Source organism: Notamacropus eugenii, chromosome 5, assembly GCF_028372415.1.
Source record: "Notamacropus eugenii isolate mMacEug1 chromosome 5, mMacEug1.pri_v2, whole genome shotgun sequence".
Lineage (NCBI taxonomy): Eukaryota > Metazoa > Chordata > Mammalia > Diprotodontia > Macropodidae > Notamacropus > Notamacropus eugenii.
The window spans coordinates 99,278,825-99,302,925 of NC_092876.1; the positions used below are offsets into that span (position 1 = coordinate 99,278,825).

Below are 24,101 nucleotides of genomic sequence, written 5' to 3' on the forward strand. Positions count from 1 at the left end.
CATGTCCAAAAGGGAACTCATTATCTACTGCCTACACCTTTCTCACAATTTCCTCTTTCTGTTGAGGCCATCAACATCCTTTCAGTCACCCAAATTGTTAAGTTTAGAGCCATCCCACTTTTCTCTTTTAGTACGTGTATTTATTAAATTGTAAACTCCTTCTCCTTTTCATTCCTTCTCTATAACCTGTCTCACAGTGCTGCATTCCTTTCCAAACACATCAGCCTATTTCAGGCCCACAATCTCTTTTGCCCAGACTGTAACAGTCACTATCAAAATAGTTTTTTCCCTTCCAATTTCTCCCTTCTCCAAAGAGTTCTTCTATTTAGCTATGAAAATAATATTCCTAAGGCAGAGATCTGAGCCTACGCCTTCCATGTTTGAAACTTTTCAGTAGTTACATAGTGACTCAAAAAATAAAATGCAAAGCTACTCAGGTTGGCATTTAGGTCCCTCCACATTCTGGTTCCAACCTATCTTTCAAGCCCATTTTCATATTACTCCATATTTTAGCCAAACTGGGCTATTAAATAACTGTTCTTTGAACTCAACATTCTCTCTTCCACTTCTATATATTGACTCAAGCTATTTATCTCATGCTCATTATAGACTTCTTTCTCAACTCCATCTGAGTCCCTTGTCTTCCTTCAAGTGCTTTTTTCTTTGCAAATTCTTTCTTGTAACCATTGTAATTTTTTATCTTTTATTCCTGTTACCTAGTACATTTTATACAATAATTCAGCAAGCACTAATCATGTACCTCTTATGTTCCAGGCATTATAATAGACTTTGTAGATAAAAAGAGAAAAATAACAGCATTTTATGCCTTTAAGGAACATATAATTTACTAGAGGAAGCAACAGTTACATAAGAATATGAACATGTGTACATATATATATATATATATCTCCATATAGCATCTAGATATACTATGTGTATATATATATATGGTATAATCTATATATGTGTGCATATATATGTATATATACATATATATAAACATACACATATATTTATAAGATATAAATTAATATGAAGGTAACTACTAGGAGGAACACGATAAAACCATGTAGAACATCTCCCTTGATATGTCTGGACAGAATCTAGAGATTCTAAGAGAAGGTATGAAGAGAGAGGTTATTCAATCTGTGCACAGACAATAAATATTTTCAGAAAGATTTGTTATTAAATTATATGCTAGTATAAAATATTATAGAAGCAGATATACATTTATAGTAGGAATTAGTTAAAAATAAAACTTTCTCAGCTTGTTCTAATGACATTTGCTCTTGATTGTGGGAAATTTCAATTTTATTTAATTTTTTCTTTGCCAAAGCTTAGACCTATTTCTTACTTTTCTTTCTTACTCATATTACATTTTTTATAAGTTGTAGATGGTTATAATTTTCTTCCCAGATAAGCTGCAAAGCAATCTCTGTATAATATAATATGAAGTTTGACATGATAGATTCATCTTGAATTAAATGAAAAAAATGAAATACTATTTTGGTGACATAAGAGGACCTATGTTAAGAGAATTTTACCTATGTATGGTTGCATCACATAGTGTGTGGAGATTAGTAAACCTTTAATGTGGTGAGTGAGGTCAATCAGTTCTACAGAATGAATAAGAATAAGCAGTCTGAGAAGTTAAAATCTAAGATGAACTTCTCAGTTAATTCTCTCAACTGTATGATATTTAAGATCCACTTCATAGAACATCCATCACTGCACTTCTTATTTCCTTGTTACTCTTTCAAATATTTACTATCAGAGTAACCTTAATGAAATTTTTGTGAAAGCTTTAATGTGACACCCTCCTCTCAGATGGTTGCCTTTTTCTTGATGCATGTGTTTTCTTTATAGTCTCATAAAATGTTAAGAATTAGAGTCCCAACAGTCCAGCCTATACCTAAAGCATGATTCTCTCTAGATGCCCCACAAATTGTCATCCAGCATCTACTTAATGATCCTCAGTAATGAGAACTTGCCAGAAATGGGTGAATGTATAATGAAAAAAAAAGACAAACATTATCAAATAGATCATGGTTGTCTACTAAATCATTTTCTTAGAGTTATAAATTCATTATAGAGCTACTTTTCATTTTATATGTTTTAGGTTCTTTAGGACTAAAAGAATCAGAGATTATATTTATTTTTGGATTTATTTTTACTTGTGAAATCTGAGATGACTGACCTAAAATATTCTAATATAAGTAAACTCTAAAATATACCCATTATACTATGCTCCATTGAGGCTGGCATCATTATCTGGTATTGCCACATTTTCCTTCACCCACATTCCCTTCTTGGTTCTTTTGATCCATATTGACTCTGATAGGTCCACACTATTTTTGTTAGTATGTCTTAGAAATCGAACACCTTTGATCCTTTTTACCTCATGTGCTCTCTTCCCCACCACAATGCCCCTTACCGTGCGATAGACAAAAACTCTGAGCTGCTTGCCTCCCAGGGTCTCAAGATGCTGTCCATTGTAAAGCTCATTGAGGCCAACTTTCACTTTCAAAATGTGATTTTGAAGAATTAATTTAAGAAGGCGCTGATCCATGCTCAGGGTGTCATCTATAAATACATTTATTAAGAAAATGAAGAAATAATTCATGTAGAGAATATTAAGCATGACTGGAGGGCAAATTTACATATAAAGTGTAATTCACTCATCTCCACATCCTCAATACTTTAGTTCACCTAATAGGCAAAGTAAAGGCTGGTTGCCTCAGTGGATTTGAATTTCAAAGGGAGAGAAAGACATGTACATACTAATGGAGTGTGAAGTCAGCAGAATCAGAAGAACAGATTACACTAGAATATTAATAAAAATGAACAGTTTTGAGGATTTTTATAAATTGATGAAGAATGAAATAGCAAAACCTGGAGGAAAATTTTTTCAATAAGTACAACACTATAAAGACAAACAACTTAGAAAGCTGTAAGAACAAAATGACCACCCATGCATGGATATATATCTTTATATTGTGCATATATGTATATGTGTATATATTTGTATACAGCAAGTGAAAGCATTTATTTTTGCTTCACTATAAATATTTGTTACAAAGACTTTTTTTCTCTCTTTTAAGAGTTGGGAAGTAGAAGGGAGAAAAATGAATTTGTTATTTAAAAAATAATTATAGAGAAGGGGTGCTAGAGATGTGAAACGTTGCATGCATTTTCAGATGAGGTCACTCTATTGGTAGTTTTACTTAATTGTTTTCACTTGGATAGAAGAGACCTCTTATGTTTGTAAAGTAGGAACAAAACGCACCAATAAAACTTTTAAAAGATGAACTCAGGACTAATTTAGGATGAGATCTTAATGATTTTCTTTGTGAATTAGTCTAGCTGTCCATAGAATAAAATCTGTATGGATAAAATTTTATCTTTGTTCCCCCCTCATACCATGTAAGTTATTAAGAAGAATATTTTTATTCCTATAAGATATGGAAAAGAGAAGCTTGTGAATATGTTATCACCTTAAAAGTTCTAAGTCTCTTTAATTTACAATTAATTTCTCTAACTCATCCAAACTCTTAATTTAAATAAGCAAAGTATACATGCAGTTATAAATACAATTTTAATACTGATGCCAGGGAATAAGGAGAAACATACATCATTGGTTTTAGATTATGGAGAAAAATCACACCGCACTCACTATATGCACTGAGATAAGACTTGCACCACAGAGTAATTGAATCAAAAGTTTTTATCTCAGTGGGACAATTTGTAATGAAAATTCAAGAAACTGAAATGAAGAAAAATTTAATAAAGGTAAAACTTTAATAAGCCACCATATATGAATTCCAGCATAAGCAATATATATAACTAAATTAACCTTTTGTTTAACTTTTATCATATTTTTATCATAAAAAAGAAATATGAATGTAATCTAATGGGGTAAAAAGCAACTTAATACTTACCAGTAAAAGCATTATTTGTAGGAGCCAACAAAGTATACTCTCCATCAGGCTTTAGATGAGAAGCCAAGCCTAGCTGGGCCATGAGATCTGTAAAGGTAGTTTGCTGTTTCCCAGCGAGCTCAATAACTTGCTTGGCTGTAATATTAATGAATTACCATCATCAGATAGCTAATCATTTTCCTCTAAGTTGTCTTCAGGCTTATATTCCTAGCCATTTATTTTATCTTTTCTCTTATGACAAAGTTTCTTCTCCCAGTTCCCTGCCACCATGCCTAGTGAGTGATTTGGGGTTTTATAACCACTAGCAAGAAAACTGGAAAATAGAACTTCTTTGAGAACAGAAACTGTTTTTTTTTTTTTTCCTTTTGTGTCTTTGGAGCCTAGATGAGTGTTTTGCACATAGTCGGCATAGATAATAAATACCTGAAAAAATAGATAAATTCTGAGCACAAGAAGGGTTCTTCTAATTCTTTTGTCCACCACTTCTTCACATGTTTGTCCCCTGTCTGGGAATCCTTAGTTACTATGAGTGAAACAGTCTTTAATTTCTCTTTATTCTGAGCCATGCCCTATTAATTTTCACTTAGTTTGATCTCAAAGATGGCTACAATTACTGGCTATGATTCTGATTTTTAGAATGCTGCTAGAAAGAGTGGAAATATGGTCTAAGATTAATTTACACTAATAGACCCTGGAGGGTATGTTGGTAAATGCTTGACAACAAGGCTCTCAGGGAGGAAAATGTACGCATGCATGCTTTTAAGTTTAATCTTCATTACTGACACTTTCTTAAATCCAGATAATGAACAAAACTAGAAATCAAGTCCAAATTTAAAGTGATTGCTCTTCTTTGTGTATAAATGCTCGCACAAAAAATTTATCAATCAGCTCTCACAAGTCACTTAGAGCTGACTTTAGGTTCTTACTCTTTGGGCTATACAGATGGCATGCACTTACATGGAATGTCCTCTAATACTATTTAAATCAAGTCTCTATAACATTCATTTCACTGTTTGAAGTCCTGGAGGTCATCATAAAATGACCAGTCTTTTGACTTTCTGTAATATACTTTACATGACATTTTTATGACCCAGATAATATAGTAGAAGAATGTTAGATTTGGAGTCTGAGAATCTAGGTTCAAATCTTACCTTTGTCTTTTAATGTGAATTTACACAACTATTTGGTTAAGGTTCTTCATTTTTAAAACAGGAGGGTGGCACTAGATGCCCTTTGAAAATCCCACTCACTCTTGAATCTGTGTTCTTTCTTATGGTTTTTTAAACCCTGAGAAATATTCAGTGGCTAAAATAATACCTAATGTCTTCACCGTCTAATATTTCTAATATTACTTATGGTTATATTTGTAGCTCTTATTACAGTTACAATCATTTTAAATTCCCATTTGTTCCTTTGCTGTCTTGCCTTTTTCACTTTTCCTTTTTCCCAATTGGCCCCACCCACATTTCATTAACCATATAAAGCTTTAAAGAGCTTTTCTGACAGAATTCCAATAGGCTAGATAACACAAGCAGTATTATCTTTATTTTACAGAGGAGAATAGAGATGAACCAAATTGTTCATGGACATACAGCTTGTACTAAAATGGACAGAGACTTTTGTTTTTGTCTTTGTATCCCTAGTTCCTAGTGGTATGTAGTGGACACAATAACTTTTTAAACTGAATTGTTAGTTGGGATCCATCAAGATTTGAACTCAAGACTTTTCTGACAGCAAGTCCAGTGCTCTTTTCACTATGCTATGTTGCCTTTCTAATCATAAGAATAGTAGGCAAAACCAATTCTTACCAGAATCAGGAATTAGCACCTGGTCAATTAAATGGATGACCCCATTATTTGTGACGATATCCTTTCGGTTTACCATCTTGACCCCATTGACTGTCAGACTTTCACCATCACAGCCAATTTCAACTGTATTTCCTTCCAGGGTCTCAAACACTGCACCACCCATGATGGCCTCAGAACATTGGAGAGTGTTCAAAATATGGTATTTCAGGAGAGCTAGAAGCCAAGCAAGAAAAATAAGAGACATTTCAATAACAGGATATGATGTTAAAGACTTGACTGCTACTTAGAAAGAAAATTCTACATGCCAAGTAGCTGAAATTAGTAGGTAATTTGTAAATGTCAATTAATATATGCTTTTGAATTATAACTAACTTTTCCTAGAATAGTTATTTTCATCAAATAGAGCAAAGAAAGAACTTAGCCTAGTAAATAGTGGGAAGAGTATAGACTCAGGAAATGACTAGTCATCCCAAGACATATTATGCTTTGTGTGTGGGAGTGCTGTGGGGAAAGAGAAGTGAAGTTCCAGCTGCCTTGGTATAAATATTACTAAGTTAGTAATATAAATGCAGGGAAAATTGTCCTGGAGTGAGGGCTTTGGGGGTGAAATTACTAATTACTGATCCCATTTCTAAAATATTCAACATCTGTAGACAGTCTGTGAAAAGACTAAGACTGAGAATAGATCATTGTTGTCTATGAATGCAAACAGCTTCCCGAAGGACCAAAGTTGACCACTGGAATGTGGCATGTGGATACTTTCACATAGATAATCAAGGGGACTGTCATAGAACCTGAAGTAGTGTACCATATTCATATGGGTATGAATACATGTGTGTGTTCTGTAAAAATGGATATATGTACTATAACTTCTGCTTGTGAATATGTGTGCAAATATAAGTCAATTCATTTATACACTTCTTGAGCTCAAGTTGAAGAGCTACAGAGCTTTTGAAAATATAGAAAGCCTGTAGTCTATAAAGCCTCCCTCTGGTCTTTTAATATTTTCTTCCTACAGCATTAAATACAGTGAGTTCAAATTGAAAAAAAGTGAAATGTGTTAAAAAATATCTTAAATTCAAATTGAAATGGGGAAGGTGACTGACAAGCCAAATTTTCATTATTGCCAGAAGAACTGGTAAATAGCTGAGCTTTACTTGTTTGAGGCCTTAGGGAACCACTGGCAAGGTTAATATCTATTTTCTATCAAAAATAAAAATTGATCAATATATATAAGTGATTAGCACCCATTTAAAAGATAAATATGAGATGATTTGGCATTTCTTTAAAATTCTTGCTTATCCTTTAAAAATAGTTACCACTTATTTCTATGAAGATAATTGTGAAAGTTATGAATCCTAGGACTTGCTTTTTTTTAACTTTGAAAAATGTATCATTTCATTTGCACACTTTAAAAGCTGCACATTGGAATTTACAATACAGTTCTGTAAAAGCTACTTCTTGCTGGAAAAACTACTAGGGAAAAGGGAGAATGCTATCTTTTTCAGTTGATTATTAGGAAAATTTAAAAGAATAAACAAAACCAGTATTTTTTAATTTAATTAATTTTTCTAGGTACAAATTTTATAAATAAAAACAAATTCACATATTTCTTTGAATTCTACATAAAAAAAATCTCCCTAATAAACTCCAACATAAAGCCTCCAGCTAGCAGTGGTATAGTACTTTTATTCATATGTTAGAAATTTTGATATTTAAAGGATAGGCTTATAAAACATTTCTTAGTCATTTACAATTTTTAAACTGTGCTAAATTAGATTTTGTTTATATCAATAAAACCCTCACAATACCACAGAGTCTATAAAAAGTAAAAGATGAACAATAAACCAAAAGTGCAGAAAACAATTATTTCTGCTAGATATTTGAATACATGAATTATCTTCAAAATATGTAAAAACTTCTGTAAACCAGTACTGCACCCAATACATCTGTCAAACAAACAATGAACAAAAATTGTAGCAATGGAAATCTTTCCTATGTTCTCCTGAGTGCCTAATATTAAAATTTGGTAACAGAGTGGTAGAATTTGTTTTTAATTCAGCATTAATAGTCCATCTGAATTTCAAGGTTTTTTTTTTGTTTTTTAATGTACTTAAGAAGTTACTTAATGAGAATTTTTTTTATGTTTCCTACCACAGGAAAGTCAAAATACTGTGGGATGTATAAGTTCATCTCGTTTCTATTTCTTCTTAGAATAACAGAATATAATAAATGGAAAGAAAATGTCGTTACCTTCAGAAGCTACTTTATCCCCCATGATCCTTTCCAGCACACCCCTTGGGAGTTTTTCAAAAGCTTCATTTGTGGGAGCAAAGAGTGTGAAGTGACCATCCCTTCCAAGTGCTTCCAGTAGGTCTGATGTGATGGCAGCTGCCTAAAAAACAAATGTAGGAATGATGAAAACTGAAATGCCCAAAACACAAATGTAAGAATAACCTACTATGGTATAGTAAAAGCTAACTTGATTGGTATAGGTCACTATGCCAATCAAATCAGCTTTCTTCTCTTCCTCTAATGCCTACTCTTCATTTTTTTTTCTTTTTCTTTCCTTCCTCCTATTTTGAATCGCACTCAGTAATAGATAATTGAATCAGTACTTGCTGTATTAAATTGGATCATCAGTATTTCTGAACACCCAGAGGTTATATGTTATTCTATGATCCATTGAAAGACAGAGAAGGATGAGGATGACACATCATTTCATTAATATGGGGAGTCTCCAGATGAGCAAATTCCCTATATCAATGTAAATAAATACCTTTTCTGCAATTTAAAGTCTTAGGGAATTGTCTAGAACACTGAGAAGTCAAGTGACTTGTCCAGGTTCATTCATCCAGTGTGTGTCAGAGATTGTTTTCTGAAACCAGGTCTTTCTAAATCCTGGCTCATATCACTACTGATTATGTCAGAGCTGCCCCTAAAGATGATAATACAAAACATTTTCCAAATATTAACACACTATAGAAATGTAAGTGATGATGATGATAATAATTCAATTCTTATTATTTTGTTCTTGTATTTTTATTTTTGAGTAGGATACAATGACTTCAGTTCAGGAAAATATTTTCCTTGTTCAAATGGAGAAAATGTGATGTAATTTCAGAAATGTTTTCAAAATCAAGACCAAATTTAGCAGTGTTCTTAGAATTTTAAAAGTAATTAAGATCAAAGACAATTCATTTACTGTGTCTTTCCTTATTTTCTCCCTCCATTGTCCACCCACATATACTTACTCGAAAAGATGAAAGGTCATCCTCTGCCTCAAGGAAATCTTGGATTGAAGTACCAATCTGTGTTAGGACACGGTCAATGACATGGACAACACCATTTGTGGCAATCTGGTTGCCATGGATAATTCGAGCACAGTTAACAGTAACAACCTATAATTTATTGGGGAAAAAGGGCACAATTCTGAGACTTCATTAACTACCAGGCAGAATGGTTTTTCCCAATTTCTTAGGTATCTTAGTAAATAGTACCTCACAAAATAATGAAAATACCATAGAAAGCCAAATCTTTCAGTCTATTTATGAAGGCATTTATGCCTCTATGTCTATAGAAGTAAAAGGTAATAATGGAAACAACTTTCCAAATAATTCAAGTCCCAGTTGCTAGTTTCAAAGACTCCAAATAATTGAAATAAAAATGTTTCCTTGCTTGAATTACTCAGATAATTCCCTTGATTATTTGTTTTTCTTTACAAAAGTATAAGCTATGATATTGTTCTAAAATTGCTTTGTTTTCAAGGCAATCTTTGATTCAAGAACAAACATTTTCAATGTTATCCTTTCCCCACAATTCACATGGTCACAAGCTATTCTAAAATGTAGTTTAGGCAAGTGCTTTGCAAGAAATAGCTATTAATTTGCCAGGTAAGCAAAACTAAGATAGGAAATCCATCACCAGAAAAATATATTGAGTGGCTTTTCTGGCCACATCTTAATTATCATGGCCCCATCAATGCTCCTCACTCTTCCTGAGGTAGTTGTTGACAGATCCTCCAGGACATCACGTCCACTTTCCACCAATATCTCCTTCCAAACATACGTGGAATGGAGAAGGAAAAATAGGGGTGAAAAACACCAAATTCCATCTCTGATGATCTTTCCACCTGTATGCAAAATGCTTGTCTCAGAGCTATTAACTACAACAGCTGCAGGTTTCCTATTAAAAACAATCCAGTTTCAACTGGATAGTATTGCAGAAGGCAAGAGATGCAATATGAGTGACTTAACAATCTTCCTCAATTATTTGTTAACATCAAGCTTTCATTATATTGTACTTGTAATCTATATAATAAAATTAAGAAAGGGAATCAGGACACAACTTTAAATAGCCTCATATTGATTGCTTTGAATATATCCAAACACATACATGTCAGGAATTAATCATCCAGAAAAGTATAAGACATTTAAATCAAACTTACTCCATTAGGATAATGATTAATAAACAGCCCAAGATTGTTGTACATAGAGGGAACGACCATTCCATTTTTCAAATCCTTGGTCAACATTCTTTTGTTTACCATATGGCTATGTAAAGCATTCAACAATTCAACATTGACATTACTCTCCAAACCCCTACGGATATCCTGGAGGAAGAAGAAAGTGGTAGAAATTTAGTTTACTAGTGATAATTAAATTTTTTGACATGTAGATTATTCTAGTTGTAGTCTTTTACTTTTAATTGCACTATAAATTTACTAAAGTAAAATTGACCTAAATATGACTTAAAATGACATTAGAATACTCATCATTGTTTGATTAGCAAAAATCAGTAACTACATTTATAACTTGTTAAAATTGTTTGGCCTGTTACAATGCCTGGCACGATATGCACTCAGGGAATGACTGCTTAATGAAACCTGAGTATAAGATAAGTATTCAGACAGGAAAATTAGTTCTTTTACACTTATTTAAAAAATTAATGATAGTCTATTGTTATAACATTTTATAGTTTTCAAAGACCTTTCACATACAGTATCTCAGACATGAATTCAGGAAGCTGTGATCCCTGGGAATCTACCTAGGTGTTATCTAATAATTTTAAGAAGCTGTGGTCTAATTCATTTTTACATGGAATAGTGAAAATAATGTATTTTTAACTCCATTTTTTAGATATAATGCACAGTTAGTAAGTGTCTGAGGTCCAATTTGAACTCAGAGCCTCCTTATTCTAGGGCCAGTGCCACCTACCTGTCCTTTTGTTTTTAAACATAAAAAGTAAACATCACTGAATGTCAAGAAGCATTAGTAATTAACAATAATAATTACAGAATCCAAGTTGTCCCAAGCTTCATTACTTGGTGCAAAGAAAGTATAGGACCCTTTTCCTTCAATTTCTTCTCTCAGTTTTGATACATCAGAATATCCTTGAGTTGTAGTAGCTCCCACAATGCCCAAGGTGCCATAAACATGGTCAATAGGCAAAACTGTAAAAAAAAAATAATAACATGTACTTTAGTGATAGTATTCACATAGAATTTTACTACTATTATTTTAATCTTATCTCATTAAGAAAATACATTTAATTCTGTCCAATTCAACAATAAATCATACTTAACATGAAATGAAAGTTGGTCTTTTGCCTTTATATTAAAAATAGGTCACATGGAACTATGAGCAGGGTTTGGATGAAGACAGAGATAATATATGTATCAAATATGTAGACAACACAAATTAGGGCTATAGCTAACACACTGAATGATAGTCAAGAATCAACAAGTTCTCACTGGAATGAAGTAATGGGATCAAAATCAACCAGATGAAACCTGATAGGGATGATAGAATTGGAGCTAGAAGGGACCTTAGCAGTCCTCCTGTTAGGTCATCTAGGGTTACAGATGAAGAAAATGAATTCCACAATGCTTAAGTGACATGGACTGGGCTTTTCTAAGGCTGGATTCAAATCCAGACCCGGACCTCTGACTCCAGTGCTCTTTCTACCAAACCATTCTCCCATCCTTAATATCAAATCTGAGAGCAGGATTAGGCTCAAAAAATGAATTACAGAAGGACTAAATGAGGCAGACCTGAATTGATAGTCATTCATGTGAAAAGAATGTCCTAGCATTTTTAACTGATAAAGTTATGACTTAAGTATGAGATAGTTATGACTTAACTATATATATATATACACATACACATGCACACATACACATATATACATATGTGTGTATGTGTGTATATGTGTGCCTATAGAACCTACTTTCTAGGATTGTTGTAAGGATAAAATTAGTTAATATTTGTAAAAAACTTTACAATAAATTATACTAAATGCTACTATTATTTGCATGTCTTCAAATATCTGAGAGACCTATGTGGAAGATGAAATAAATATATTTCTTTTTTTTCCTCTGGAATGTAGAATTAGTTGACCTTTGAAAATTATAAAAATGTTTATTTTTGTTTGATAAAGACTAATAATAATTATATATTTTTTAAAAAAGAGTAGGCTACTTTATTAAATAACAGATTCCCTGTAATTGTAAGTGGTCAAAAATTGTCAGGAAATCTAACTGCCTGGTATATTTTATTTAGATGTTTTCTGCATTGGGAGAGTGATTGTTCTAGATGACCTACAAAGTTACATTAGAGTATAAGCTCCTTGAGAAGAGCCATTGTTTCATTTTTTGACTTGCTTAATATATACTTTTTGATTTAATAAATGATATTTAATTAGTATGAAACACAATGACAATTAATGGCTTGATGCAGAATGAGAAGGCATATAGTAAGTACAATCTCTAATAATCATACCAATGGAATCACAGATAAATCCAATTGACAAAGCTAAAGCCTTTACCCAAAGTTTGGACAAAATTGACCTGATATACAACAAAATTTCAGGATTTCATATTCTGAAATGCACGCTATTGTTATTGCATGCATGAAAAATTCTGTCTAGCTTTTCCTCCCAAAGGGACATTGACTTTGTATATACTTCAGCTGTCCTCACAAGATCTGTATTTCATGTTGAAATTCTGTAACGGATATTTTACCTGCTGGGCAGCCTTCCATGCCTTCCATTTTCATGTAGCCAGGACAACATTCATATAACACAGTCCTGTATGCAAGGGAAAAGGAAGAAATCAAATAAGGAAAGACTAGAATTGGCTTCATGAGCAGTTTTTGTCTTTATGGTTTTAATTGACATGCTAGGTAACATTTTTGTCTCTCTCTATATTATATAAATTGTTTTGTGCTAATACATTTCAAACTTAAGAAGAAGCATTGACTTTGAGTACACTAGAAGATCCTATAACAATAAAATATGAAGAAGAGCAATTTAGTTCCTAAAGTAGATTAATTTGTTTCAATTATTCAAACTGATTACCAATATTTATAGCTTAAAGGGTGAAGTCAAATGTATCTCTTTGTAGCTGTATGTGTACAGAAAATGGGAGAAAACCAATGGCAGGTGAAATTTCAAGCTAACTAAGAGCAATAAAACCCAAGAAAATTATTTGATATTCCAATCAACAAGTTAAATTGTGTGTGGTTCAAAGGGAATTAATAGAATGAGGTAATTGACATAATTTAAACAAGAACAATTAATTTTGTTGCAACTTTTCAGTTATTTCAAGTAAAGTTATTAATTTTGTCAGAGTTATAGAAATAGTGGTTACAATTCTCCATTTCTTTGTTCTCATGTAGAGATGACCTTTAGGTTATCAAATTCCATTTGGCAACTAAAGTCCCTGGGGATTTTAAGGGCCTAGTCTAGAAAGTTTACTTTTAATTATAACAAAACTGCATTTCTGACAATTAATAGAAACTTAGAGGATTAGAAAATAATTGGGATGATGCATTGATACACAATTAGAAGAGGAGGGAGTATTGATACCTAAAGAAGGAATAAAAAAAGTCCTATTGTGAAAGAAAAAGAAAAATCTCTAAATCACTGAGCTAGAAGAGTCTTTGTAAATTCAATATTAAATCAATAATTTAACACAATTTGTTCATTTTTAGTTTCATTGTTCTTTGCTGATTAATTGATTGAATTGTTCTACAACATATCAATGATTGCTATTAATAATGACATGTTCACAGAGATTTGAAGCATTTAGGGAAAATGGCAAAAATATTATTATTAATAAATCACTAAAATAAAGAAAATTCCATTTATAATGGTAACAGCTTATTTAGCAGTTATTAGCTATCAGCTCTAACAGCTGTTTTCCTTTTAGTAACAATAAAGAGGGTCAATAGATTAATGTTCTCCAAATGGGGGGTAGGGATAATGATGATACTCCTAGCAATTTAGAGCTCCCTGTCTAACTCTTGCTCTGATTTTATGTTTATCTTTTCTTAGCTGTAGTGGTTTTATGTAAAACATCTGGAACAATTAGAGTGGATAGCTGAAGAAGGAAAGAGGAAAAAATCAAGATATTGCAATTTCCAAATTAAACTATAGTTCTAATTTGAGAATTCCCTGAGTTAAAATTACATTGTGAAAACATTATATATATATACACACACACACCTAATGCAATATTGTTATGGCCCTCTTAACAGGGGTTTATCTATATGTGCCAAATAATTGGATCAAACACTCATTAACCTTGGACTAAACAACTCATTAAATCTGCTTTCTGCTGAGTGGCTTGAGAAGCTATTCTAGGAGAGTTCCAAATGAAGAAACTTCCAAGAAGTAGCTTTTATCTGCAATATTGAAAACAAGTCATAAAATGCTATCATCTTTTGAAAACACATACATACATATAGATATACACATCCATATTTACGAATACATACACTTTTTCCTGTATTTGAATTTCCACATATTGCCCCAGAAAAGATAAAATTCATTGGTAGTTCATTGCTATTTTCTAGAATGCTCTGGATATCCAAGTCATTATTTTAAGAAAAAAAAGAATTCCAGTGGCTTTGGAGTAAGGCATTGCTAGGCAACACGATGCTGGTGAGATCTATATTCTTAGGAAAGATCAAACTCAGACTTCATTTACCATCTTCTAATAGTTACAATGAAAGGAACATGGGACTTAGTATGATGACTTAGGCTCTAATCTTTCCTCTGACACTAGGGGACTTGGGGGTGAAGAGGGGGTACCTTGACCTATATATGTCTCATTTGTAAAATAAGAGACCTAGACTAGATGACCTCTAGATTTTCTCTTGTTTCTAAATTCAAGACCTCATGATCCCAGGTATATTTATTAGTTTTCTAAATATTCTACAAAACCTCATGAGAAGATTTTCCCAAAAGGTTTAAGTCATATCACACAGTCTACATAGACTTTTTAACCATTATATGATATTAGGTGAGTACATTAAAAATCTCTAAAAAAAGACTTTGTATTATAAAACATAGGAGATCTTGATTCAAATTTATTCCCAAATTTTCCAATGCAAATTTAAACAGAAGTCTTTCACTCAGGTCACCTTGTATTTTGTATCACATGTTTGGAAACTTGAACATAAATGAATGAATATCAAATACTGAAATGCTACTGTCAGTATTGTTTATTTCTTCTGTTTTGTATATTTGGATGTACTTTAAAGCATGAGTGTTAATGTGTTTGTGAAAAAAGATGTGGCTTCTGTGAAGCTCTTGGCATAATCAAGGAAAGAAAGAGAGTGAAAAAATGAACAAAGACGATAGTGTTTTTATTTTGGAAGGATGCCTGACTCTTAAGTAGTCCTTTGATGGAAAGCAAGATTGTGTTTTGGCATTTGCCTTATTCAGATCTTGGCATCTTTACTGTGTTTATATGATAGGAGTAAGATTACACCATACCTCCATATCTTCTGGGCAGAGTACCATGAAGATTTCCCTTTACAGAACTATTTCCCTTTCTTATCTAGTAGTTGGGCTTTCCAAGTAAGGCTCATGCCATACAAGAATAAAGAGTAAGGAAGAATCCAACAGCCAGTATTTGACAACAGGACTTGATCTAACAGTAACAATCTTAATTTCATTCCATCCAGTTGCTTAAAATGGTCTGCTTGAGTTCTCATGAGCCTGGACTAGAATTATTTGGTGATATAAGAATAATTCCAAGGTCAGAGGTCTTTCAGTTGAAACCCTAAGAGCTCCTTGGTTAAAAACAAACAAACAAAAAAAGAAAGAAAACAAAGATTTGAAAGTGTTATAAAAATCCTGTGCTCTTGACTTGAACTTTATCATTTGTCTTTCATCCTTTTGGGCAGGGATATATAAAGAAATATAAGGTATAGGGGAAGAGGGAATTACCTGTATTTTACTAATTGGGGAAACTTGTTTGTTGTACACTCAAGTACAATATAATCAGAAGGTCCCAGATACATGAAATAATTTTTAGATTCTTTCAGCTTCCATGTTAGAAGTTCAAAAAAAGGTACATTATAAAGTACATTTCTATTTATTGATTATAAATGGATATATGTCTATTAAATGCTCTTTGACCAATTACTTTTATAAATGTAGCTTATGGTAATATTCTTTGAATTTTAAAAAATTGGAACTTATGAGGCAGCTACATGGTGAAGTAGGCAGAGCACTAAAGTCCAGAAGACCTGAGCTAAAATCTGGAGTCATACTAGCTATGTGACCATGGGCAAGGCACTTAGGCTTCATTTACTGCAGCTCCTCATCTGTAAAATGAATATAACAGCACCTACCTCCCAGGGCTTTTGTCAGGATCAAATGAGATAGCATTAGTAAAGCATTTAGCACAGTGCCTCACACATGGTGTTACATAAATGTTATATTCAAAATGTTATATTCAAAACATAGCTACTGCACTATAGCCTTCTATCTTATATTGTGAATGATTCCACAGCAACTGAAAGCTAAATGTTATACCTATTTTTGCCCTGGGAGTTTTGAAGAGAGGAAAGAAAATAAAACCATGGATCTACCATAAGTAAGTGAAGGACTTAGTTTTTTTTTGCTGGAATTTTTACAATCTGTACTAATTTTCTGTTTAAATAGGAAAGATAGTGGCCAAGGGAATAATATGGAACATGTGTATTACAAGATGTGATCTCTCAGGATTTTATTTCTATATTCAATGTACATTTTCTTTCCATTGAAGAATGGAAAGTTCACTTAATGCTATGCCATTAAGAAACTGATGACACTCTTTCTTCACATATGTAGGTTTATAACTGACATTTATAAAATCTTACTCCCTAAAACCATAAGTTGCAGGATACCTGCTGTTAAAGGGAATTTCATTGATGAGAGTTACCCATACCAATGAAATCACAATCTTATTTGAAATCTGATCCAAAGATTGTTTTTTAAATGATCAACTTAATCAATCATCCACCTTTCCTCTTCATTTGGAGATCTGTGAATGTATCTCAACTGTCTCTGTGTGAGAAATTTTGAATTAAATTTCACCTTAAAGATGATGATTATAATACTAAGAACTAAGTAAATGCTTCCCACATTCATTAGAGTATTTTAAATTCATCCCAAATGATCATCTTTCTTCTGGATCAAATTGTACTGAATAGTTTAAGTAGTCTCACTGGAATTGTCATAGAACATAATAATGTGAATGGAGAATAATTCACTGTACTCAGAATGAATGTGGGTATGGGGAGGAGTCCCCTGAAATTTAAAGTGTGTTGCAATTTAATGAAAACTAATAAATTGATAACTTTTTGCAGTTATGATTTCCAGGATACCATTTTAAGGATAAGAGGAGCAAATGTATCTTCTTCACTCAGAAAGGGAAGGTATAACTCTAAACCAAGAGCTCTCCTTTCCATTGTCAGAATCTATATATTGTACTGTGATTAATAATATTCCAAAGGATAAACCTAAATACATGTGCATGTCATAATAATGAATGTGATGGGCATCACTAAATCCTAAATGAGACTTTATCCTTGCCCAAAGAGATGTGGTAAATGGAGCAACACATAAATAGTAGATTCAAAAAGTCTTTGGCTCTTTTCTTAACTTAACATTTCGTTGTTGTAGGGGATTCCTGTTAAAGAAATTCTCTCTGCCAGGGGTGCAGAATCTCCAGCCTCAAGGTCACATGTGGCCCTGTAGGTCCTCAAGTGTAGCACTTTGGCTAAATCCAAACTTCACAAAGTAAATCCCCTTAATTAAAGGATTTGTTCAGTAAAACTTAGACTCAATCAAAAGGCCACACTCAAAGACCTAGAGGCCACATATGGCCTTGAGGTCACCAGTTCCCCAACCCTGCTCTCTACAAATGCAGATCAACTATTATTCTGCAACCTAAAATTTTAACCTGGGCCACTGAGAGGTGGAAGCAGGAATCACTTGCCCCAGATTAAATACCAGTAGGTGTCAGATGTTCTACTTGAACCCAGGTGTTCTTGATTCTAAGACTAGTTCTGTGTTTTCTGTGCCATACTGCTTAGATTTGAAAGAACACACTAAAATAATTTACTAATTACTGTGTTCTGATGCCTTAAACAATAGAATTTGATAAATATATGTTGAATTTCATTAAAGAGAACAGCCCATTTTGAATTTTAGAGTTGTTCTAACTCTCCAAGGAGTTCTGGAAAGCCTATCTATACCCATATATGTGTACCATATTAAAGGATTCAGTAAGAAGTTGCTTTATTAAGGTAAGAAATTTAGCTTAAGAAAGTTTGTTAAAAATATTAAAAGTCTCTCTTTTTAGACATCACTGTAAGTCCTATTCAGTCTGATACTTAGAATGAATGGGTTGTAATAAAATCCTAAGAGGGAGTCTCTTTCATTTTTCATACCAGGGCACATGGGCTATGATCCAAGGCAAGAATGCAGCAGAGTTTAACATAAATAGCCCATAGGATCATAGATTTACCTTTGGAAGGGACCAGAAAAATGGTTATTTTGTCTAATCTCCTCATTTTACAGATGAGAAAGCTGAGGTCCAGACTTGCTCAAGATCATATATGTAGAAAAGCACAGATGTAGAAATTGAGCCCAATTGTCTTCACTAAAAAGCCCCAGTTCTCTTATGATCTCTTCTCTGATGGAATGATACTAATTCATTTACAATTACGGATAAGCACTTCTTTCCTGCTTATTATAGTAGCTTTCTTCTGAAGGATCTCTAACACTTAAAATGCTCTGGGACCCTAGGAGCACAGAGTCAGAGCTTGGAGGGATTATATGGGCCATCTTATTCCACTTCCTCATTCTAGATGATTAGAGCTAGAGATATTAAATGACTTTCTGAAAGTCACAACAGGCAGTGGCAAAGCCAAGCTTTGAATACTGATCCTTTGACTTCAAAGTCAATGAATTCTCATTCCCAGCTTCTAAAGTGAAGAAACAAAAACAATTACCCAATGTATAGATATTGGATCTATATGTGTATGTATGTATGTATGTATGGAAAAGAATTCTGGATCTCATCTTGTCACAATTTTATTTTACCTCAATTATCTGTACAATTACTTCAGCAAGCTGCGCAAATCTGCACAAATGATTCTTGATCTGGTTCTTTATAGAACGTTTCTTGAAGACAAAGAATCTCTTTGAATCTCTTTAGCATCAGTCTGTTATTTCAGGTAGCTGATATTTAGCCCAAATGTCTGTACCATTTTTTGATTAGAAAATACTGGAGTGGAAGTGAACTTAGTGACCATTTTAGAGGAGAGGAAACTGAGGCACAAAAAGGTTTTGGGATGTTCCCAGTGGCATAGTCAATAATTAATAGCAAATTAAGGATGAGGGGCTTCATGTGTCCTGACACTAAGCCCAGGAATTATTCTCTTACGCCATATGACTTCTGTCACTCTGCATCACCATTTTGGGAGAGATCTGACCACCACTATGATCATTCATAGTGATGTTTTTGCCTGAAAACTGGTACTTATTTTTCCATTTGGGAGTGAATGTGTGGGCTCATTCAGAGTATTTTTAAAAGTATAGTATGCCCTCCATCCCTTTTCTCTGAAATGTATTCTGCCAGACTGGTTCTTTGGGAAAGACGTGCAACTTACGTTTTCTTCCCACAGATGGCTCCTTGATACCAGTTTCTGCAAGTACTGAAGTATTTCTTTTTAGTGCCCAAGATCTGTTGAAGGGCACAAACATTTGGGCTAAAAGATGAAGGAAAGAAAAGAGAATTAAAGTCACAATGACACCCATTTCATCTCAAAGTCTGGCACTAAAAATTTACATGTGGCTTTTGTTTCCTAGAGCAGATGGGATTTCCACCCCAGCACAGTTACAGCTCTTGACACTATCCTGATGGATCCCTAGAAGAATTGTCCCTTCTCAGATGGGTGGAGATAACTTCCCTGCCAAGACAGAGTACTACTTCAAAGACTGCCAGGTTAGAACAATCAGGTTGTCTCATGTCTAGTGCATTTAATTTTCATGTATGATGTGTGTGTGTCTCTGTGTGTGTATGTATGTAAAGACATACACACATTGCTGATAATCTCACCTAATGAATTTGGGTTTAAAAGAAAAAAGAAGTGTGCTTGGTTCTGGGGCTCTGAAACAACTAGAGCTCAAAAAACAAGGGAAGACAGGTAAACTTTTTCAGCGTCTCCCAAGATATCATGCTCCTTGATTTAGGCAGATTGCCTCTATATGGAAAACCACATATTTCAAAATAAATGATCAACCATTCATGGAGTAGCTAGTGGAAAACCCATAGGAAGATTTAAGTCAGAAGGTTCATAGCAGGAAAACCTTTATAACACTGCTGGTTCAAACAGAAAATGAAGATTTCTTTTTGACATGCATAAAAGGGATCAGAAAATATTCTGTTACTAGTCTCTATTCCAAATGGATTTCTCATCTGAAACTCTGATTTCATCTCTTCAGCAGGACTAGTGAACATGTGAACCCTCTGAAAAATTCCTCTGAGACAGAGCAGTGTTCAAATAAATTTTGAATCAAAAAGTCATCATTTTCTTGGTTCGCTCATCACATTAAACTGCCTAATTTGAAAAGAAGGTCAACTCAAATTTGAGTTCCATGGCAGGAAACATGACTTACTTGTATTGTTTTGCTTGGACTGGGAATTTTTAACTTCTTCAAATTCAATACTGGCAAAAACTCAGAGGAAGCTAGTTCTATTGCACTATCCTGTTCTCTTTACACACACATAGCCTGCTAAAACAAGGCAAAAAAACTCCAGCCTAATATAACTTTTCCTGAACATCATATTAAAAAAAAAACTTAGAAGATATTTGTAAAAGCACAGATTCCTACAGAGGTTTTTTAGTTTGATGCTCCATCCAAGATTTTCAGAAAGAATGGAAAATTAGACTTTATTTTTTACAGTGGAAACATATGACATGTTGTCAATTACGTTTAAGAACCATACATTTCTTAAAAATGTGTTCATCTTAAAGTCTCTGCATGTAATTTTAAAAACATAAATTTAACACACTAAACACAGTTGCAAATTGTCATTTTTCCTTTCAATGAGTAAACTAAAGGAAAGAAATTGTTCTTTCTTCCTACTTTACTTTTTAGCATGGAATAATAAAAATAATTAAATATTGACTTACCCTTGTTTCTGACCCCTGATACGACTATGGAGTAAAATCTTGTCGTAATGAGCAGTGGAGTCTGCAAACTCAAGTGCAGACAATAAGAGTGTGAAAAATATGGGTAAAAGAAGTGCCATCTTTAGTTGCCTTGTTGCTTCAGTTAGTCAAGACAGAGAACTGGCAATGAGTTTTGGAGAGCTTGGGGTTTATATACATGTCAGAGAGTTGTGGGAGGGAACAGAGGATCAACCTGAGACTCTGAATATTCTCCAAAAAACATCAGCAACTTCGAACTGCCAGCTTCAATCAGCTTAAGTTAGCTGCACTCACTAACCATACACAGTTTTCTTTCCCCCTCCTGGTGACTATGAAGTTTTCCTCTTTGCAATCAAAACTTCATGTGACTGCATGTTTAAATCTGTGCTCAGACTTTTATTCTGCATCAGTATTTTGCTAAAGGAAAGTTTTTTTGGAGCAGTTCATCAGTCTATTTTGCATAATTCTATTGTTTTTGGAAATGTGGCTATGCTCCAGGGAATACTCATTGGACCAGAGATGGAACTGTATTTTTATCCTTTCCATCTTCCAGATAACTCCTCATCTTTGAAATGTTTACAGTGTTGGCCAGCAGAGATCAAAGATAGTTGTTAAGTCTTTGATCATAATTGGAAGATACTTAGAAAATTAACTTTAAACTCCAGATTTTTCCCTCTTACTCTTTTAGCCTATTTTTTTTAAAGTTGACTGAAAACTAAATCCAATATTTTCTAATTTGGTATAAATGGAAAAGGGGAATGCAACTTCTAAATGTAACTCACCCTGGGAAAGTATACTTAAACAATCCAAGTAATAGATAGCTAATGAATATCCGCAAGAGAAGTTAAGTGGCACAACGGATAGGGTCCTAGGACAGCTGTCAGGAAGATGAGTCTTTCTGAGTTCAAATCTGACCTCAGACACTAGCTGTGTGACTCTGGGCATGTCACTTAATCTTATTTGCCTTGGTTTCCCCATCTGTAATGTGAGGTGGAAAAGGTAATGGCAAATCACTCCATTTTCTTTGTCAAGAAAACACCAATTAGGGTCAAGGAGAGTCAGACATGACTGAAATGAATGAACCATACCAGGACACCCACATCTGCCATTTTTCCCTGAATTAGGAAATGAGGCCAAAGGCATTTTACCTTGTATTATGTTTTATAACTTATTTCCCATAAAATTTATAACATTTTGCTAGAACACACATGCTGACAATCACTGGACAAAATCAGGCCTGGTCTAACACAAATATTAGTAATCTAAATAGCAGACTGAGTCAAGGCAGGATAAAATATGACAGAGGGAGTAATAAAAAGAAAAAAATCACTTCTCCTTTGGGTTGCATCCAATAGCACAAGTCTTCTAAATTAACCCTTTTAGGTACCTGACAAGGGAATATGTATATGCCTTGTCACTTAGTTTGTCATCTCTGAAATTGATAAGCGAGTCTTATGATCTCTGCTACCTGCCAAGAAAGACTAGGTATCATTAAATTCACAACAGCCATTTTTTTATTAGACTATTCCTTATTTATCCTATGCTTTTAGTTACCATATCTAAAAATACTTATTGAAATAATTTATTTTTATCCAACCTTAATTTATCAATTCATCCCTCCTTAACCAGACACCTTTAAGATAATCTTACTGCATTTTTTCAACATTTTGTCTGTGGAAACATACTTATAAAGTTTATTCTTGCTGTTTTTCGCTAGATATTTTCTTCTTCTCTGGCATGTGACATACTTCAGCAATGAAGAGGTGATGGCAGAGAAAACATGCTTTCATGTCTTGTCCATTCGAAAAGTCCAAAGGAGAATAGAAGGTCAAGAGAAGGCTAAAAACCCATATTGTCAGCAGGTTAAAAGATCAAGGACCATTAAATCCAAGATTCTTAATTGATAACCTTGGAGTTGATTTCTGAACAACTAATGGTGCTAATTAGTGTAAGTCAAAAATGATAAAACTATTACATGTGTCTGGATTCTCCCTTCTCAAAAAATAATAGTTTTACCAAAGAAAACTAGTGAGAGGGAGAAATAAGGAGACAGTTAATAGGGAGTCCAGCAAATCCCTTTTGTATATTGTGTTAATCGCAGCTGGTTAGAGAATCTTACAGTATACATGTCGCTCTGAATTGTTATTGGATGTTTTTCTTTTTTTTCTAGCTGTACTAAGCTGATTAATCCCCTCTTTTAAATTTCTCATGGGACTCTGATACAAGTTGTTTTTTTTTAATTCTTTCATTAAGTGGAGCTATCTTCTTTAAGCCTAAGAATCACTGATCATTTTTGTCTTTCTTATTTTATCTCTTCCTACTTCTCAAGTAGGAAATGTGCTACTTTGCAAACAGTGGGTACTTAATAAATGCTAGTTGAATGACTTACTAATGGATTGCATTGTAAAAACCCAGCCTATGAATATGCAGTATGTTTACTGTTTGGGTAATGCTTGCTAGAATATATATAAAATCCTGGAATTTCTAAAATTTCCCTGTCAAATATAGAGCCATAGAATCAGAATTGAGAGACTATTAGTCATCATCTAGTCTAACTTCCTTCTTAATGAGAGAATCCAGTTTACATCATCCCTAGTAGTGGATTATGTAGCTTCCATATGAACACTCTCACTGGTGGAACACTCAGTACCTTGTGAGGCCATTAGTTCTACAGTTAGTCTGAATTGTTTGAAAGTTCTTCACTGATTTGTAGGCAGTTCAAAATACAGTTGTGATACACATAAAATGTAATTATTAGGTTCTAGAAACAGGGGCAAGAGGGAAGCCTAGGATAGCACAATATCAGTGACAAAGATAGAACAAAATTCTCTTCACATGAAGCCCAACATACTGACTGT

The 24,101-nt window shown here is 33.5% G+C and overlaps 1 protein-coding gene across 22 annotated transcripts in view; it reads right to left on the reverse strand.

Annotated features, from left to right (window-relative positions):
* POSTN (periostin) overlaps positions 1 to 21,629 on the reverse strand; it is a 45,156-nt gene extending 23,527 nt beyond the window's left edge. For 21 of the 22 annotated variants that reach the window (XM_072610415.1, XM_072610412.1, XM_072610413.1 and 18 more), the window contains exons 1-10: positions 21,226 to 21,613; positions 19,699 to 19,797; positions 12,768 to 12,832; positions 11,041 to 11,198; positions 10,194 to 10,358; positions 9,001 to 9,147; positions 8,000 to 8,141; positions 5,747 to 5,959; positions 3,939 to 4,073; positions 2,435 to 2,583 (exon numbers count right to left, since the gene is read on the reverse strand). In XM_072610415.1, coding sequence (XP_072466516.1) covers positions 2,435 to 2,583; positions 3,939 to 4,073; positions 5,747 to 5,959; positions 8,000 to 8,141; positions 9,001 to 9,147; positions 10,194 to 10,358; positions 11,041 to 11,198; positions 12,768 to 12,832; positions 19,699 to 19,797; positions 21,226 to 21,344 — 1,392 coding nt within the window. In that variant the 5' untranslated portion in view covers positions 21,345 to 21,613. Of the gene's footprint in view, positions 1 to 2,434; positions 2,584 to 3,938; positions 4,074 to 5,746; positions 5,960 to 7,999; positions 8,142 to 9,000; positions 9,148 to 10,193; positions 10,359 to 11,040; positions 11,199 to 12,767; positions 12,833 to 19,698; positions 19,798 to 21,225 lie in introns of all 22 variants that reach the window. The other variant, XM_072610408.1, reaches the window with a different exon arrangement.
* Between the last annotated feature and the right edge of the window lie 2,472 nt (positions 21,630 to 24,101).